This window comes from Lissotriton helveticus, chromosome 7 (assembly GCF_964261635.1).
Source record: "Lissotriton helveticus chromosome 7, aLisHel1.1, whole genome shotgun sequence".
Lineage (NCBI taxonomy): Eukaryota > Metazoa > Chordata > Amphibia > Caudata > Salamandridae > Lissotriton > Lissotriton helveticus.
In genome coordinates this window covers 1451146556-1451166261 of record NC_136068.1, presented here as the reverse complement: position 1 = coordinate 1451166261, position 19706 = coordinate 1451146556, and the positions used below count along the sequence as shown (strand labels likewise).

Sequence of the window (19706 nt, the reverse complement as noted above, 5' to 3'; positions counted from 1 at the left end):
TTCTCATTGTTGGCATCGGCACTAGTCACATTGTTATCATCAGTGCTATTCTCATTGTTGGCATCGGCAATAGTCCCATTGGTATCATCAGCTCTAGTCTCATTGTTGTCATGGGCATTAGTCCCACGGTTATCAGTGCTATTCTCATTGTTGGCATCAGCACTAGTCCCATTGGTATCATCAGTGCTATTCTCATTGTTGGCATCGGCACTAGTCCCATTGTGATCATCAGCGCTATTCTCATTGTTGTCATGGGCACTAGTCCCATGGTTATCAATGCTTTTCTCATTGCTGTCAGGAGCAATAGTCTCATTGTTATCATCAGTGCTATTCTCATTGTTGGCATGGGCACTAGTCCCATTGTTCTCATCAGGGCTATTCTCATTGTTGGCATCGGCACTAGTCCCATTGGTATCATCAGCGCTATTCTCATTGATGTCATGGGCACTAGTCCCATGGTTATCAGTGCTATTCTCATTGTTGGCATCGGCACTAGTCCCATTGTTATCATCAGTGCCATTCTCATTGTTGGCATCAGCACTAGTCCCATTGTTATCAGTGCTATTCTCATTGTTGTCAGGAGCATTAGTCCCATTGGTATCATCAGAGCTATTTTAATTGTCATCAGCACTAGTCCCATTGCTGTCATCAAGGTTACTCCCATTCACTTAGGACAGGTCTTGAAAACACTGAAATGTGGTGCCTGTTGCGGTTGCTGTTGTCTTCCTGCAGATTCTGAAAAGCCCTTGCTGTTGACTTTACTTAAAGAGCAGATCTGCCTTCCGAAGAATGGACACAGTCTGGGTATCTGCTACAGGTGATTCTGGAAGGAAGCCAGGGGCTGACCAAAGCAACCTCCATGGGTGACAATGTATATGCTACGAATGTTGTCTGCAGTGAAGCTTTACGATTTCACCGTCTGCCAATCACATAAAAATAGGTAGACTTTGTTTTAGAAACATCACTATCCTGGGAGGTGTGAAAGTAGCGGCGAATAAAACACGGCTTCTTTTATTTAGTTGCTTTCCTGAGAAATGGATCAAAAGAAATAAAAATAAAAAAAAAAAGAACAAGCCCGCGCGCCACTGTGAGCCATGTGGTTTCAATTATTGCGCCAGTGTCTGGGCACGATAATTGAAATAACATGACGTCCGGTGCGCTTAATAGACACCAATAGGTCATTCCTAGGTCAGCTTCTGACACCCCATTTTTTCCTGCTAAATGTCTCACGCTGCGCGAGCAATGCTGCGCACTGCAACACAAGACGCGAGACCTAAAAACAATTCTAACAATGGAGTTGATGCCCATTTGCCTTACCATCTCAAAAGCTACAGTTGGTTCTGTCGGGTAAGAACCATTACTTCAAAGTTATGAGCTTAATCATAAAGCATATATTTTGGTTTTTAGCAACAAAGTTAGAACACCAAAAGACAGACAATTTTATGCTATGAACAAAGTATTTACTTTTCGTTCTATAATGCAGTGTTATTATGCATTCTGCGATGAGGCGGTCTATAATTCAATTCAAGATTGGAGTAACATTCAATATAGTGAGAAAAGGTGCTCAGTGACATGGGTGAAATAAGGGTCGTTTATACATAGGCGAGACAAACTTTATGTACAAAATTTACAAGAGAGAAATTAGCTCAAACTAGTCAGTATAACGAATAGCACAGCTTCTCAGGTAGATACACGGTTGCTTGCTAATTTAGAACCAGGAGACCTGATGGAACTGAACCAAAAACCAACATCCACGTTTCTACCCTGACGTAAGTATTATTTAAGAAAGAGTCATGACGGGTCTTCTTCAGGACAAGGTGGAAGATGAAAGGGGAAGACAGCCCAGTTGTGGGGACAATTCTCCTAAAACAGTCTTGAGGGATATCAAAGACTGGCCGGATATCTGGAAGCTTCAGGAAGACTCCCAAATGTATTGCATCTCAAAATTAATCTGGAGTTAATAGCCGTTTCAATCTAGGCAAGTAAATTAGATTACTGTAGGGGATGGCCGCTGTGGGAATCAATCCGCCCTCTAAAGGAACATAATTAATTTAGTCCTCAATATTTAGTCCATTCAATCCGAGCTGGATCCTGGTGATACAATGCTCTTGAGTAGCATCCAGCAGCCTTGAGGGAATCTGCTGGACTGCCGGTAAATAAGAGGTGGAACCGGGAAATCTTGACGTGCAGGGGAGACCTTGTCCTGAAGAAGACCTGTCATGACGCTTTCTTAAATAATGCTTACGTCAGGGTTGAAACGTCAACGTTGATTTTTGGTTCAGTTCCATCAGGTCTACTGGTTATAAATTAGCAAGCAACCGTGCATCTACCGGAGACACTGTGCTCTTCGGTATACTGACCAGTTTTAGCTCATTTCTCTCTTGTAAATTTTGTACATAAAGTTTGTCTCACCTATGTATAAACAACACTTTACCCGTGTCAATGGGCACCTTTTCTCACTATATTGAATGTCACTCCAATCTTGAATTGAATTATTGACAGCCTACTCGCAGAATGCATATTAACACTGCTTTATAGAATGAAAGGTAAATACTTTGTTCATAGCATAATTTCAGCTGGCAATAAACTTCAGAGCCATATAGTGCTTCCATTTTTTTATCATCTGCAGACATCTAAAAGAAAGAGTTTGCCCTTCTTAAACTGTATTGTAAACCACTGCAGTAATAACACTTATTCCAGTATGTATATGAATTTCCTTACCTGGCTTTGTGGACAATGTACAAGGTCTTGAACCTTCCTATCTGTGATTAGAAAACTGTGCAAACTTAACAGCAAAAGAAATGGGTTTGCCTGTTGGCCCTAATTAGGAGTTGGAATGTTGGTCTCGTACTTGATTTTATTATAAAATTGGCAAGACCTACATAAAGATTGTTTCCTTAATGCAATCAACCACAGATTATGATGGTAACCGTGTCGAAGCAACAAGGCAATTCCAGAAAAAGGTGGCTCCTATATAGAAAATTTACAAGGAAGAAGTGTGCTCTTGCTAAGTTTGGATGACAGTATATTCTTTTTGTAGACAAACTTACATTCATAGCATCTGGAAGGCTATTCTAGCTTATAGAACCACATTTACATCACAAAAAGTATATTTTAAAGACTTTGTTGGCAGGATAAAAGAAACTGGAAACCCTTTTAGCCCAGTAATCAAGCTAGGTCAATGCTGCTGAATGCATGATCGAATCAGTCTCGCCAGTATTTGAAGTTCAGCTACAGAGATGTTTAGCACATTACAGGAGCACATCCTAATTAAAGTGATTCCCTGGGTGGGTATCCTAAGAAGCAAGTAAATGTATGCAGTGGACCAACATACATTATCTAAATGCTCTCAATCTCGTAAATGGCACACAGCCATCTAATTTGTTTTTCACCTAGTGACAAGCCATGGTCCTGGAGCAGTTAAACAATTTGATTTCCTACACCAATCAATGTTTGCTCAAAGGCAGGTAGATTTTGTGCTTGTAGAATTGCTTACAACAGAATGGGATTCATGGAGTTATTGACAACTTAGACTTACTGTTTATTCCACCTTTTGGGTCTGGCATTTGCTAATCCATTGGTCTTCTTTCCCTGAAGTTTATTCTTCCTTCTAAGTGGCCTAGGAAGAGCATCAAACATGGTAGGCACAGCATCTTCTTTCAATCTATGATATCCACTGTGAAAACACATACAGCAATGATTGTGGGAAACTTGTCAAGCCATTACTTTTATTATTAACAATGTTCAATATGAAGGGAGAAACCACTGCAACTTCGTCTCAAAAAGATGAAATTTTAGTCAGCACCATCATTCTCATATCTGTATATTCTAATATTTAGAAGCAAACTCAATGGGCATTCTTTAAGAACAGATTGTTTCATGTAAATTATAAACCTGCTTTGAGGACATTTGTGCAAAATATGGATTATGTTACTTTACCTGCAACCATCTATTTGTTGCATAGAGTGATGTAGATTCACAAGTTCTGCATACTGCTGCCATCTAGTGTTGATACAGAAAAGGGGGTGGTGATGAACAGAGTGTCTGAATTAAGCAGACCACTCTTACCCAGTCCAAAGATCAGGGCTTGATCCATCACCGTTATTTATCTCACTGCCCCATCCCAGCTCAGAACCTGGCTATATGCAAATTAGTCTGTCCCTGGCCCAGTGCATCATGGGAACAGGGCAGACCAAACTACCAAGCCAATTCTTCACCAGAAAGGAGACAAGCTACCGGGGACCGGTTTCTGGCATTTCAGCCTCTTCGGCCCGGCTTGCTTGAATCCTGATGGAGCAGTGAGAAAGGGACTCATGTCTGAGTATACCCTGCCACACCTATAGTGGCCAAAAACGATACAGAAAAGGGGGTGGTGATGAACAGAGTGTCTGAATTAAGCAGACCACTCTTACCCAGTCCAAAGATCAGGGCTTGATCCATCACCGTTATTTATCTCACTGCCCCATCCCAGCTCAGAACCTGGCTATATGCAAATTAGTCTGTCCCTGGCCCAGTGCATCATGGGAACAGGGCAGACCAAACTACCAAGCCAATTCTTCACCAGAAAGGAGACAAGCTACCGGGGACCGGTTTCTGGCATTTCAGCCTCTTCGGCCCGGCTTGCTTGAATCCTGATGGAGCAGTGAGAAAGGGACTCATGTCTGAGTATACCCTGCCACACCTATAGTGGCCAAAAACGATACAGAAAAGGGGGTGGTGATGAACAGAGTGTCTGAATTAAGCAGACCACTCTTACCCAGTCCAAAGATCAGGGCTTGATCCATCACCGTTATTTATCTCACTGCCCCATCCCAGCTCAGAACCTGGCTATATGCAAATTAGTCTGTCCCTGGCCCAGTGCATCATGGGAACAGGGCAGACCAAACTACCAAGCCAATTCTTCACCAGAAAGGAGACAAGCTACCGGGGACCGGTTTCTGGCATTTCAGCCTCTTCGGCCCGGCTTGCTTGAATCCTGATGGAGCAGTGAGAAAGGGACTCATGTCTGAGTATACCCTGCCACACCTATAGTGGCCAAAAACGATACAGAAAAGGGGGTGGTGATGAACAGAGTGTCTGAATTAAGCAGACCACTCTTACCCAGTCCAAAGATCAGGGCTTGATCCATCACCGTTATTTATCTCACTGCCCCATCCCAGCTCAGAACCTGGCTATATGCAAATTAGTCTGTCCCTGGCCCAGTGCATCATGGGAACAGGGCAGACCAAACTACCAAGCCAATTCTTCACCAGAAAGGAGACAAGCTACCGGGGACCGGTTTCTGGCATTTCAGCCTCTTCGGCCCGGCTTGCTTGAATCCTGATGGAGCAGTGAGAAAGGGACTCATGTCTGAGTATACCCTGCCACACCTATAGTGGCCAAAAACGATACAGAAAAGGGGGTGGTGATGAACAGAGTGTCTGAATTAAGCAGACCACTCTTACCCAGTCCAAAGATCAGGGCTTGATCCATCACCGTTATTTATCTCACTGCCCCATCCCAGCTCAGAACCTGGCTATATGCAAATTAGTCTGTCCCTGGCCCAGTGCATCATGGGAACAGGGCAGACCAAACTACCAAGCCAATTCTTCACCAGAAAGGAGACAAGCTACCGGGGACCGGTTTCTGGCATTTCAGCCTCTTCGGCCCGGCTTGCTTGAATCCTGATGGAGCAGTGAGAAAGGGACTCATGTCTGAGTATACCCTGCCACACCTATAGTGGCCAAAAACGATACAGAAAAGGGGGTGGTGATGAACAGAGTGTCTGAATTAAGCAGACCACTCTTACCCAGTCCAAAGATCAGGGCTTGATCCATCACCGTTATTTATCTCACTGCCCCATCCCAGCTCAGAACCTGGCTATATGCAAATTAGTCTGTCCCTGGCCCAGTGCATCATGGGAACAGGGCAGACCAAACTACCAAGCCAATTCTTCACCAGAAAGGAGACAAGCTACCGGGGACCGGTTTCTGGCATTTCAGCCTCTTCGGCCCGGCTTGCTTGAATCCTGATGGAGCAGTGAGAAAGGGACTCATGTCTGAGTATACCCTGCCACACCTATAGTGGCCAAAAACGATACAGAAAAGGGGGTGGTGATGAACAGAGTGTCTGAATTAAGCAGACCACTCTTACCCAGTCCAAAGATCAGGGCTTGATCCATCACCGTTATTTATCTCACTGCCCCATCCCAGCTCAGAACCTGGCTATATGCAAATTAGTCTGTCCCTGGCCCAGTGCATCATGGGAACAGGGCAGACCAAACTACCAAGCCAATTCTTCACCAGAAAGGAGACAAGCTACCGGGGACCGGTTTCTGGCATTTCAGCCTCTTCGGCCCGGCTTGCTTGAATCCTGATGGAGCAGTGAGAAAGGGACTCATGTCTGAGTATACCCTGCCACACCTATAGTGGCCAAAAACGATACAGAAAAGGGGGTGGTGATGAACAGAGTGTCTGAATTAAGCAGACCACTCTTACCCAGTCCAAAGATCAGGGCTTGATCCATCACCGTTATTTATCTCACTGCCCCATCCCAGCTCAGAACCTGGCTATATGCAAATTAGTCTGTCCCTGGCCCAGTGCATCATGGGAACAGGGCAGACCAAACTACCAAGCCAATTCTTCACCAGAAAGGAGACAAGCTACCGGGGACCGGTTTCTGGCATTTCAGCCTCTTCGGCCCGGCTTGCTTGAATCCTGATGGAGCAGTGAGAAAGGGACTCATGTCTGAGTATACCCTGCCACACCTATAGTGGCCAAAAACGATACAGAAAAGGGGGTGGTGATGAACAGAGTGTCTGAATTAAGCAGACCACTCTTACCCAGTCCAAAGATCAGGGCTTGATCCATCACCGTTATTTATCTCACTGCCCCATCCCAGCTCAGAACCTGGCTATATGCAAATTAGTCTGTCCCTGGCCCAGTGCATCATGGGAACAGGGCAGACCAAACTACCAAGCCAATTCTTCACCAGAAAGGAGACAAGCTACCGGGGACCGGTTTCTGGCATTTCAGCCTCTTCGGCCCGGCTTGCTTGAATCCTGATGGAGCAGTGAGAAAGGGACTCATGTCTGAGTATACCCTGCCACACCTATAGTGGCCAAAAACGATACAGAAAAGGGGGTGGTGATGAACAGAGTGTCTGAATTAAGCAGACCACTCTTACCCAGTCCAAAGATCAGGGCTTGATCCATCACCGTTATTTATCTCACTGCCCCATCCCAGCTCAGAACCTGGCTATATGCAAATTAGTCTGTCCCTGGCCCAGTGCATCATGGGAACAGGGCAGACCAAACTACCAAGCCAATTCTTCACCAGAAAGGAGACAAGCTACCGGGGACCGGTTTCTGGCATTTCAGCCTCTTCGGCCCGGCTTGCTTGAATCCTGATGGAGCAGTGAGAAAGGGACTCATGTCTGAGTATACCCTGCCACACCTATAGTGGCCAAAAACGATACAGAAAAGGGGGTGGTGATGAACAGAGTGTCTGAATTAAGCAGACCACTCTTACCCAGTCCAAAGATCAGGGCTTGATCCATCACCGTTATTTATCTCACTGCCCCATCCCAGCTCAGAACCTGGCTATATGCAAATTAGTCTGTCCCTGGCCCAGTGCATCATGGGAACAGGGCAGACCAAACTACCAAGCCAATTCTTCACCAGAAAGGAGACAAGCTACCGGGGACCGGTTTCTGGCATTTCAGCCTCTTCGGCCCGGCTTGCTTGAATCCTGATGGAGCAGTGAGAAAGGGACTCATGTCTGAGTATACCCTGCCACACCTATAGTGGCCAAAAACGATACAGAAAAGGGGGTGGTGATGAACAGAGTGTCTGAATTAAGCAGACCACTCTTACCCAGTCCAAAGATCAGGGCTTGATCCATCACCGTTATTTATCTCACTGCCCCATCCCAGCTCAGAACCTGGCTATATGCAAATTAGTCTGTCCCTGGCCCAGTGCATCATGGGAACAGGGCAGACCAAACTACCAAGCCCAATGTTGTAAATAATTTTGTCCACCCTAAGCGTGGAAGGGTATACTCAGATGTGAGTCCCTTGCTCATTGCACCATCAGGATTCAAGCAAGCCGGGCCGAAGACGCCTGAAATGGCAGAAACCGGTCCCCGGAAGCTTGTTTCCTTCCCAGTGTAAGAATTGGCTTTTGTAGTCTGGTCTGCCCTGTTCCCATGATGCACTGGGCCAGGGACAGACTAATTTGCATACAGCCAGGTTCTGAAACTGGGATGGTGCAATGAGCTAAAAAACGGTGTTGGATCTAGCCCTGATCTCTTGACTGGGTGAGAGTACTCTGCTTAATTCAGAGACTCTGTCCATCACCACCCCTTGTTGTAAATAATGCCATCTAGTGTTGGGCTCAGGCACTCGCCAACTTGTTTTTCTTGAACGAAATCTTTCAAGTCACAAGGTCTCAACTGATTCTTTCTTGGTCATGAATGTGCATGGTCACCGACTGCATTGATTTTCACCCAGCAGTGAGATTAGGTATTGAGTAGTTTGTAGGATAGATAGTAACCATGCGTGAAAAAAGAGAGGAATATGGAAAAGGTCAAAGATATCTGTAGCAATCACTGGCTTCCTGGGAAGAGGATGGGCGCATGTAAATCTACAGCAACATATGCAACAAACAAATGCTTACAGGGTAGGTAAGAATCTGTTCGCAACATGGGTTGCTGTTGATACACATGCTCTACATCGACTGCAAAGCAGTACTCCCCTAAGCAGTGGCTAGCCAGTGCTTGGGGCAGAGGTCTGAAAAAGAGTCCCAAGAAGAGTTTTACCAAATCCAGCTTGCTGCTTTGTAAGAATGTCCACAGAATAATGCATTGTGAATGTGTGTGGACTGGCTCACGTAGCAGATTTACAAATGTTCTCAATGGGTATATCCCCCAAAAATGTCACAGTGGCGCTGTTTTTAAAGGTGGAGTGAGGTCTAGGGAAAGAAAGTAAGGTTTTATATTTAGCTTTAGCATAACAGGTTTGGATACAGTTAACAATCCACCTGTATGAGAAAGTGCCATCTTTCTTGCATTGGTATGCCCCCACTTTTTGCTGAACTGCTGATGTGCTTTGACTGAGTGTGCCCTGGGCTCCTGCCAACCAGGTATCCTTGGCCTGTGTCACTTCCCTAAAACTGTGTTGAACCTAAAACCCAATTGGCATCTCTGGCCACCTGTTAGTCCCTAGTAAATGGTACCCTAGGTACCCAGGGCATGGTGACCAGAGAAGACCCAAAAGGACTGAAGCACTTATTGTGCCACCCTAGGGGCCCTGCACCCTGACACCCACACCCTGCCTTTGCAGGCTGAGTGTCTCAGTACAAAACTAAACAAAGAGTCGACATGGCACACATCCCTGTGTGCCATGCCCACAAGACCCACTGCCCTGGCATACCTCAGTCACCCCTCTAGCTGGGTGCCCTAAGCCAGTGGTGTGGGCACAGGTGCATGAGCCCTGTGCCACTACAGTACCAAGGGCCATTCCTGGGCACTGTAAGTGCCATGCTGCCATTAATAGTATATGGTGCTGGGAGGTCGACATTACGAACTCCACAGCACCATGATGGCCCCACTACAGACTGAGAAGTTTGGTATCAAACTTCTCAGCACATTAAACCCTCACTGATACCAGTGTGAGATTTAATGTAAAATTTCCAGAGGGCATCTTAGATGCCCCCTGAAACGTAACCTACAATTCACGTCTGGACTGAGAGGCTGCCTAGGCAGCCCCACAGCAGACATGTTGCTGGACCCCTGGGTGGAGAGCCCCTGCTCTCCGGGGCCTGCAACAATGCACATCCTGGGCGAGGTGCTAGGTCTCCTCCCCCAGGATGGGAAGGGGGAAGCTTCAAAGGCCTGCCGCCTCTGTGAGCTTCTCCAGACCATTGCTGTACCCAGCAACTGGCCCCTACCGGTTCTGACCCCCACTCTGGCGGGAAGACTGGCAGGAAACCCTACGTCAGGAAGGGGGGTGTGCCAGCCTGTGCCAACCCCACCCCTCAGGTGGGATAGGCGAGGTGAAGCACGACCCCGGGCTACAGCCATCTTGAAGATGGAGAGTCCTGCCCAATCACAGCTAGGCTTCTGCCCCCTCCCACAGGAGAGGAGCAGACAAGGGGGTGTACCCACCCCAGGACAGGGACCTATTTGTCCCTGCCCTTGCCCTACCTGTAACACCGCTAAATTCAGTATTTAGGAGCTCCCTGAACCTTCCTTCCTCAGATCCCGATAAGAAAAGAAGAAAGAAGATCAAGCAGAAGAAGTCCCGCTGTGCAGCAGCTAACAGGACAACACCCACCGACTTGGCCCCAGCTCTACCGGCCTGTCGATCCTGGAACCTGCTCCTGCTTAATCACGGCGACTCCTGAAGACAGCAACCTTGGGACCCCCGGAGGACCTGCCTGCCTTGACCCTCTTGAAGACTGGGACTTCCATAAGCAGAGGCCCTGCTTTAACAACCATACCCCTGGTGCCAGCCAAGAAGCACCAGACCAACCCACTCTGCACCCGCCGAGCCCGGCCTGTGCCCGAGTGGTCCAAGACCACAAGGACTTGCCCCTGGCAACTGGGACCCGAGGTCCAGTGCCCAAAGACCCTCCTCGATGAACCAGACGATGCCTGGAGCCTCAGAACCAGGGACCCCTCCAACCGCGACCAGCCGAGGGTAAGATTTCCCGTTGGCCAAAGACACCCCTGCACCAGGCGCCCTGCAGCCCCCTCTGCCTTCCTTTGGGGTACCTTACTCTTCTTCAAAATCCCAACTTACCTCTCGAAGTGGTGGTCGCACCTGAAGAATCACCGTCCCAGAGTCTGCAGCCTTTGTTCCCTTTTTACCTTACTTTCCCATTTGCCCTGAGCAAGTGACCAGGAGCCCAGCTCCCACAGCTGCGTGGCCTGCTAGCCAGCAGCCATCAACCGAAGGCCCCCTGCCTCTCATTGGATAACATTGGGCCTAACTACCTCTGCACCCGGCTGCCCCTGTGCCGCTGGGGGTGTACCCACTGTACCTACCTGACCCTGGAGGACCCCTGAGTCTATGCCCAGAACCTTAACTTCACTGGTCGAGTACTCACCTGGGAAACCGATAACTCACTTACCTGCCATAGGATAACATTGACTGGTTTGACTCGAAAAACATTCAGTGTGAAGTTTTGAAACTCTAAAATATTCCTATAAAATCAGCCAAATACCGAATTCCGAAGTACTCACCTGTGATCAGAAGAGAAGCCTGTACTGTACCTTGTAGCCCAGTACTGAACCGCAGAAGTAATCCTAACCTTGTTTAAACAAGTAACCTGAAATTTCTCTATAGGAATCCATTGACTGCTTTTCTATGAAATTTCTTTTAAGTGTCTAATTTTGAAAACTTGGAATATTCCTTAAAAATCGTACCTACTACTAAAACGTAATACTTACCTGTTTTAGGTAGAGATGCCAGTGCTGGACCTAGGGCCCAGTACTGGATTACAAAGTAACGAGAACGTACTTTACCTATAACCTGAATTTTCTCCCATTGGATAACATTGCTAGATTTTCACAGAAAAGTTTCAAAGTGTGAACTTTTGAAATACCTTTATATTCTTTAAAAATCATTGCAATAACTAAAGCGTTTTTAGTAAACTGTTTTCAGCTTAGACCCCAGGACTGAATCTAGGATCCAGTCCTGGAATTACAATAGTAATCTATAAAGTAATCAGCTGCAATGTAGAAAAACCCCATTGAGCTCAATGTTAGATTGTGTTTAGAATTGTGTTGCCTACTGCAATCCCTGTACCTATTGTGTTTACAAAGTTATTACCATTCTGCAAAGTACTCACCTGAGATCACTCAGAATTGAGAAAAGTATATTTTGATACCTGTTGGTTCTTAAAATAAAACAACTATATATTTTGATATAAACGCCATTGGCCTGGAGTTCAGTCTTTGAGTGTGTGAAACCTTTTGCTGACTGAGTGTGTACAACAGATGCTTCACACTGTCCTCTGGTACTGCCTTACTGCTCGACCAAGCTACCACTTTTGAGAGTGAGGTCAGCCCCTCAGCCCTGACTTTGACCTCTGTTATACCTCTGGGGTTGGTGGCCTCTATACACCCTGTACCTTACTTTGGTCCAGTACATATAGAGCCACTTTCTCACAACCTGGCTATGCTTGCCTTGGAAATTGGCTGACCTTTGAGAGGTTGTGAGGAAGCTACAAAGAAGTGGGGGATGGGGGTATTACAAGATTAAAGAGAGAGTAGTAGGTTATATTGTATTGAGTAGATATTAGAACTGTACAGGATAGCTGCTTAGTTACGGCAATAACTTTTATTCCCTGTGTCAGATGTACTGCTGTACTGCAAGATACCATTGTACATGATTGCATATATGTACATTTTCGATTTGGTTATCATATTATGTCACATGCATCTCTACACATAATTTTATGTTCTTATGCAAATGTGAATATTATATATTCAACCTTTTATGAAAATCTCAATAAAATTGTGTTTAAAAAAATGTATTCTACATCTGAGACATAGGCCACGCAAATCAAAAGACAACAATGGGAGCAATGCGATTCTAAGGGTCTTGTCTGAGAAAATCCACTATAATCCTGTGCAAAAGTCCCAACCACCATAAAACAAAGCGGATCCTTTGCAGCTGTCAAAACAGTACCAGCATAGAATGTACCATGAACAGATGGAAGAATCGTGAATTTTTGTGTGCCACTGATTGGCCAATGACCAGTGAAAAACAAGCCACTGTTTGACCAGTGAAAAACAGACTGTATATATTTTTGATAGAGTGATGTGGCCTGAATAACTTAGGATGGTCTAAGATGGCCCAACACATCTTAGACTAGATCTAGGATGTCAGTGAGAAAGGGGATAACCCTTTCTTTGTAGGCTTGCAGATTATAGCACAGGAGTAGTGAAGCTTGGCCTAGTTGCTTAGGAGAAATACATTTTCTTTTTGTATTTGGGGAGTATGTTGTAATGTTAGAGTACCACTGTGTTCAGATGCACAGTTCACAACCCTGGTTTCTCGGTTAGCCAAGAAGTGAGGGGCCAAGCCCTTTTTGGTGCTGCAGATATTGGAGACATACCTGAAAGGCAATGAGTAACACAGTACTAAAGGCGGTGATTTCTAAAGAGGTGTAGGTGACCCATGAGGAGCTACGCAAATAAATGAAAGAGAAACCATAAGGACGATCAGAAAATGCAATCAAGCGTAGGTGAAAGCGATGGGAGTTGCGATATTGAATTTCTGGACTGAGAAATAGGGGTACATCACATAGAACTTAGGGTTGAGTCCAGGTGGTCCACAAATACTTGCTTTAAGACAAGCATTTGCAATGCAATAGGTCTCTCATTTTGGTGAGTTTGAGCTTTTGGCATTGTAAATGACAATGCCTTTTATTTAAGTGTTGGTTTTTAAAACATAAATAAAAGGCATTGTCATGCTAATAGCTTAAACTCTTGCAGATGTGAGACCTATTGAATTTCAAATGCTTGTTAGGACTTGTGTCTTGTCGGTAATCTTCATTGTTCTAAATCCACAATATACAATGAGCCGCTGACTTATTGTGGCTTGCTAGAATCACAAAGGAACACTTACTGTGGTGACATAAGTGCTATCAAGCCAAATCTAAACACCTGGTCTAGGGGAATTATTCAAAGATGAAACTGGGAAAATTGGGCGCTCTAAAAACAACACGGATCAGAACGAAAGGTGCTGTGGTCTAAAATCAAATTTAGTTTTTGACAACTGAATAAAGACCAAGGCACATATATGCAGCCAACTTTTTGTCAGAGACTGCACAATTTGTTGCGCTAACTCAAAGCCAACCGCGCAGCCTCCTCGTAGTGAGATAAAAGCGGAGCGCACCAAATTCATTTTTACCTGTGACAGATAGCCTGACCCCAACATGAATGCACCGTGCCCAGATGAGCATGTACAAGAGTAGCAACGAAGCTCCACCAATTTTGTTCTTAGTTAGTCCCTTTTCCGGTTCTCAGACGTCATCACTAATGTGCCCCGTTGGTTTCACTACTGCAAGAGAGGTAGGGGGTGGGGAGATTACCTTGTTAGGTCTGTGGTGGAGTTGGTGTGTTATTCGTACTTCTGTACCTTGGTCAGGAGGGCAACGTCCGCAGGGGGTCCGGTTGTGCAGCAGGGTCATAGCAGCAGGTTAGTAGTTAAGAATGGGACTTGTTGTACCCTCTGAACGGAGCTGCATCGACATTCACTTTCTCTACGCCATTTAAACTCAATCAGTATACCCCCTCTTGTTCGCTTTAATAATGGTGTTTTACACTTTGAGGTTAGAGTATGTACAAGCCGTCGCCTATTAGTTTCCACCAGAGACCCCCTGTACCTGTCTGTGCAAGTGCAGGTCCCTTCTCTAATCAGCACTCCTTACTTTTCCTGAAGTGTTTATAAAACTTTTAATTTTACGCAAACCGCCCCATAATGAGCATTGTCACGTATAGCAGATTAAAATACCACTGGTGTTCTACCAATTCACTGATGTCCCAAGTCAGATACCACAAATCACCCAACACTGGCACAAGTCTGCAGAGGGTGTGCGAGATGCTCCGCTGTAGACAGGGCTTTAAAAGGATGAAACAAGCGAAAGCAAAAGCACGGTGTGTTGTGTGGAAAAAGTAACCTGACCCACGAGGAATGCAGCTGCCACCCTGCGCTCCGCCGCTCGCTCCCGAGAGCAAAACGCTGTGGGAGTGAACATTAAAAAATAGGTGGGACATGCAACCTGCCTTTAGCTATTTGTGTGCTTTCATTATTGAAAGACACACGCAAAAGCCAATCCTATGTGTGGGGGAGTCGGACCCACACAGAGTAAACACAAGAAGCCTCGCAGAGCAGCACATGTGCGCTGGCTCAGGACTACTTAAAAAATTACAGCAAGGAACCCTTACATTCTTTGCACCCTTAGGAACCCTTTACTTTCTTAAATCACTACAGTCTGCATTCATTATGGCAAAACCAGTAAGCAAGTATAAACCATGGAAACATTCAGAATAGGGACAAGGAATTCATTGTGAACTAGCTCATCCATTAACAGAAACTATGGGATTCATGAGATTGTGTGGCTGCGGTGGTTTTGGCATAGTTATAGATTTGTCAAATCCGCCACATAATCCACCATCTGCTGCATAATCTGCAGAATTTAACCCCAAAAATAGTTTCAACCTCAAACAGTTCAAAGGTTTCAAAAATGCAGCGATACGTGTTGCAGGGCAGCGGAAGGCCCTATGCAAAACTGGACTGCTTTCTGTTGCTTATTGCTATATTTGGGTGTTAAACTGGTACTAATGAGAAGTAGACAATGCCCAGACTCTGTAATAATAAAGTAGTACAATTACAAAATGTGCCACATTACACTGCATAAATTGCCTTTTCTAGCCACATACTTTACTCAACCTTGCCACATAATTTGGCCTCTCCTGCCACATAAATGCCACATAATTCCAGTGGCCCTGGTGTAAAACACATAGTTGGTGTTGAAACTGGCATTTGGAGCGCAATATTGGTACTCTAAGGGTTTCTGATGTTGTGTGGTTGATTGTTCACTCGCAGTTTTCTAGCTTTCTTTGCATAAGTCATGCTACCATAGAGGAGTTTGAATAACGACAAGCCTAACCTCTATTTGCAGCTCATAGGTGGAAGAGGGATGGCATCCATAAGTGTTAGAGGAAGAGGCGGTGACAGACTGGTGAGATAGCGTTATAAATACCCACTGCTTATAAGGCTAGGAAAGCGGTGTACCAGGTCTCTGATCTTCAACTAAACTTTAGGTGCTTCTGTTCTATTTCTGTTTTCAGGGAATCCAAATCAATGCTGGATGATTGGCAAGAAATGGAGAGATAGATTGGTACAATATGCATGGCGCTGAGTTATAATGCATCAGATTCAACATTCACCAGCACGTGGTAAGTAATTAGCCACTGGGGGCAGAAGTAGAATGGTGGACTAAGCCAATGGCTGCTAATTAATATTGAGTTACAGAAGTTGGTGGAGTTAGTCAAGGCTAAAGACAGGGTCCTCAGTTTTTAGAGGCTCTACAATTAAAATACTCTTATAAAATCCATGTTATATAGAAGACGATTTTATTTCAAGTACAAGTTTTATGGTCTTCTAAGAACAGGTGTGAGGCTTTGCTTGTGTCGATGTCCGTCACAAAAATAAAGTAATAAATCGAAGTGTGAGAATGTGTCAGGGTCTGTGTAGGAAAGTGCCCCTTTTTGCGTGATATATATATATATATATATATATATATATATATACTGTACCACTACAGTGTCTAAGTCCAGTATATGGTCTGGGAGTTTCAGAATGGCTTTACTGAAAACTTGAAAGTTGTGTATCAAATTAATCAGCACATTAAACCCACACTGATGCCAGGGTGGGATTGAAGCAGAACTCTCAGTCCCCGCCGGGGACCCAGCAAACCAGTGAGGCTTATGCCCCCCCCCCTCCCACTGGAGGGTGGCATAATAGGGGGTCCCATTGGTCCCGATCTGTACCTACCTGGAATGCCCCTAAACTTAGTATTTAGGGGCAACCCTGAACCTTGCCTCCTCAGACGAGAACAAACAAGAAGAAGGACTGAAGAGCCGTGCTAAAGAAGGAGGACACCAGCTGATTTGGCCCCAGCCCTAATGGCCTGTAATAGCGAGCTACAGTAAAATCCCGGAGTGTACTGCAGCCAGCAGCCCCCAAAAACCCGGAGGACCTGCTCTGCCTTCCCAAACCAGACATTGTCTCCTGTGAGCACTGGATTTGCTCACCCACAGACTCCGACTCTGGCCAAATCAGCGAGTCTGCACCACTCTGCACCAGACGCCCACGGTCCAAGTTGGAGTGGCCCAACACCACGAGGATATCTCCCCAGTGATCCTGAACTGGGATCTGGTGATCCCTGACCTCAAGTCAGGGATCACCTGCAGCCCCTTTCTGGAGCATCCCTCCTCCCCCCCTCCCGCCCCCCCACTGACTGGAGCCGGTAAGAAACCAGACGCCAAAAGACACCCATGCACCAGACGTCCCATGCCCTTCGGTGGCTCAACCGATGGTGTCCAGGCATCGCAACTTACCTCTCCAGGCAGTGGTCTCCTCCAGAAGATCTTCGTCCCCAATCCTGCAGTGTTTACTGCAAACGGAGAATCCACATTGAAACCAACAGGCAACCTGACGCCAAAACAGCACCCTGCACCCGGCCGCTCCTGTGCCGCTGCGGGTGCACCTTGTGTGCTAAATCGGATCCCCCTTTGCCAGGGCCTAACACCAGGAGCTTTGCTCCCACAAACTTGAGGCCTGCTCGTGAGCATCCACCAACTGGAGGCCCCCTATTCCCCACTGGAGAACACTGTGCCTCAGCACTCTGCACCCGGATGCTTTAGTGCCGCTAAGGGTGCTTTGAGAGTGCATTCTCTTTTTTTTTTTTTAAACTCTTTTTATTTACAATCATCGACTCCCAGCAGGAAATAAAGCACAGTATATTCATGCAGACAGTTCAAACAGGCACATGGAATTTTGGTTACAATATAACACATCACATTCAGTGAGACAAATCAAGGAGAATTCATGTCATCAAAGGTTGGTTGCAGTGGTGGGGTACAGATGTCACCTCTCTAATGATTCTATGAACCCCATATCCAGGACCACATTATCCGCGGGCCACATAAACAATCCATATTAGTCTTCCAGTCTTTTAGCGATGGAGGGGCAACTGCTCCCCAGGCTTGGGCTATGTTCCTTTTAGCCACCATAAAACCAAGCGTGGCCCATTGTGTTTGGTGTGTGTTCAAGTCTGTGGGCTCCCACACGTTAACCAAGCACCTACGTGCCTCCAAGGGCATGAGGATTCCCAAGACCGTCCCCATCACTCGCTGGACCTCCCTCCAATTGGACTGAACCATTGAACATTCCCAGATTATGTGGAGGAATGTACCCAGCTGACCACACCGCCTGCGACAGTCCCCCGTGAGTGCCCTGCCAATCAACACAAGTCTAGGTCCAGTCATAAATATACTGTGCAGGATTTTAAGTTGGACCAGGCGCAGTCTAGCGGATACCCACCACTCTAGGGGTGGACACTCCCACATGCCAGTCTTCATCGTCTAGCTCAATACCGTCCGCCGTCCACTTCTGCCGGATTTTATGTATTAATTTATTATAAATCAAGGAGATAGATTTCTCAGGTAAATGCCCATCTAATACCCTAGATTACAATGGGGACGACTCCGGTGGGAGGGCTGAGGGGGGGTGGGGGGGGTGGAAAGAGTGCATTTTCGACCCTGGGGGAACACTGGTTCTAACCCCAGAATACCAACTCTCATGCCAAAGTCCTTACCTGTTAACCGATAACTTCATTTCTCTCCTTAGGAATACATCGACTTATTTACTTACCTTTTCTCTAGGAACTGTCCCAGTGTGATATCTAGGCATATCACACTGAGTTGAAATAGTACCTTAAAAAGTAATCTGAAAAGTAATGTACACAGTAATCTGGAAAGTAACTGAAAAGCAATTTTGACTGTGGATTTGCCTGTAAACAAATCAATTGTATTCTGCAGCATTTCAACTGCATTCAACTGCATTATTCTTGGAAAGTATTATTCACTTACTTGTACCAGGCCTGGTTTGATTCTACAAATAAACATACAACTAAGGGAAATGCTACTTACCAGTATGCATCTGTTCTTCACATGTAGAGCTGCAGAGTTACACACTGTGCAGATCGCCACCTAGTGTTGGGCCCGGATGTTTGCAGTTTGTTGTTGTCCTGAAAAGTTCTTTGGAAGTCACGAGATAGGTGACTCCTCCTTTGGACCACATTGCGCATGGGCATCGGCTCCATCCTCAGATTGTTTTTCTCCATTAGGCATATGATGGAGCTTTGCAAGAAAAGGAAGGATGTCCATGTAAGCTGTATCTAATTAAGATAATACTGGAACAGACAAGGGTAGCCGGGGAGGCGGGTGGGCGTATGTAACTCTTTAGCTCTACATGCCAAGAACAGATGCATACTGGTAAGTAGCATTTTCCGTTCGAGGCATATGAGCTGCAGATTACACACTGTGCATTGATTGTATAGCAGTACCCACTCTTAGCGGGGACCACCCCAATCTGTTGCAGTAGTTTGAAATAATGTTTTGAAAACAGCCTGACCCACATTAGCTTGTTGTTTGGTTTGCGCATCTACACAATAGTGTTTTGTGAATGTGTGCGGTGTAGACCATGTAGCTGCTCTGCAGATGTCATCTAGGGGAACGTTCCCTAAAAATGCCATTGAAGCCTCTTATTTTCCTTGTAGAGTGGGCTTTAGGGGGGAACAGATAACGTACGTTTAGCTTTGTGGTAACAAATCTGTATGCATTTGACAATCCATCTAGCTATCCCAGATTTTGAAATGGAATTACCCTTATGTGGTGGTGAGAAAGACACAAAAAATTGTCTTACGAAAGGGTTGTGTTCTCTCGATGAAGTATAACAATGCTCTTTGACATCTAGGGTATGAAGAACTCTTTCTGCTACTGTCTGTGGTTGTGAGAAAAAAACGGGCAGTTCCACAGATTGATTGATGTGGAAGGGAGAAATGACTTTGGGCAGGAATTTTGGATTAGTACGGAGAACGACCTTATTGTTATGCGTTTGCAAGAAGGGTTCTTGAATGGTTAATGCTT

At 45.7% G+C, this 19706-nt stretch overlaps 1 protein-coding gene across 2 annotated transcripts in view; it reads right to left on the bottom strand.

Annotated features, from left to right (window-relative positions):
* The window catches only part of THAP7 (THAP domain containing 7), a 146873-nt gene that overhangs the window by 10532 nt on the left and 116635 nt on the right, over nucleotides 1-19706 (bottom strand). For both annotated transcript variants that reach the window (XM_078654813.1, XM_078654814.1), the window contains exon 6: nucleotides 3539-3676. In XM_078654813.1, the coding sequence (XP_078510939.1) occupies nucleotides 3539-3676 (138 nt within the window). The remainder of the gene's footprint in view (nucleotides 1-3538; nucleotides 3677-19706) is intronic.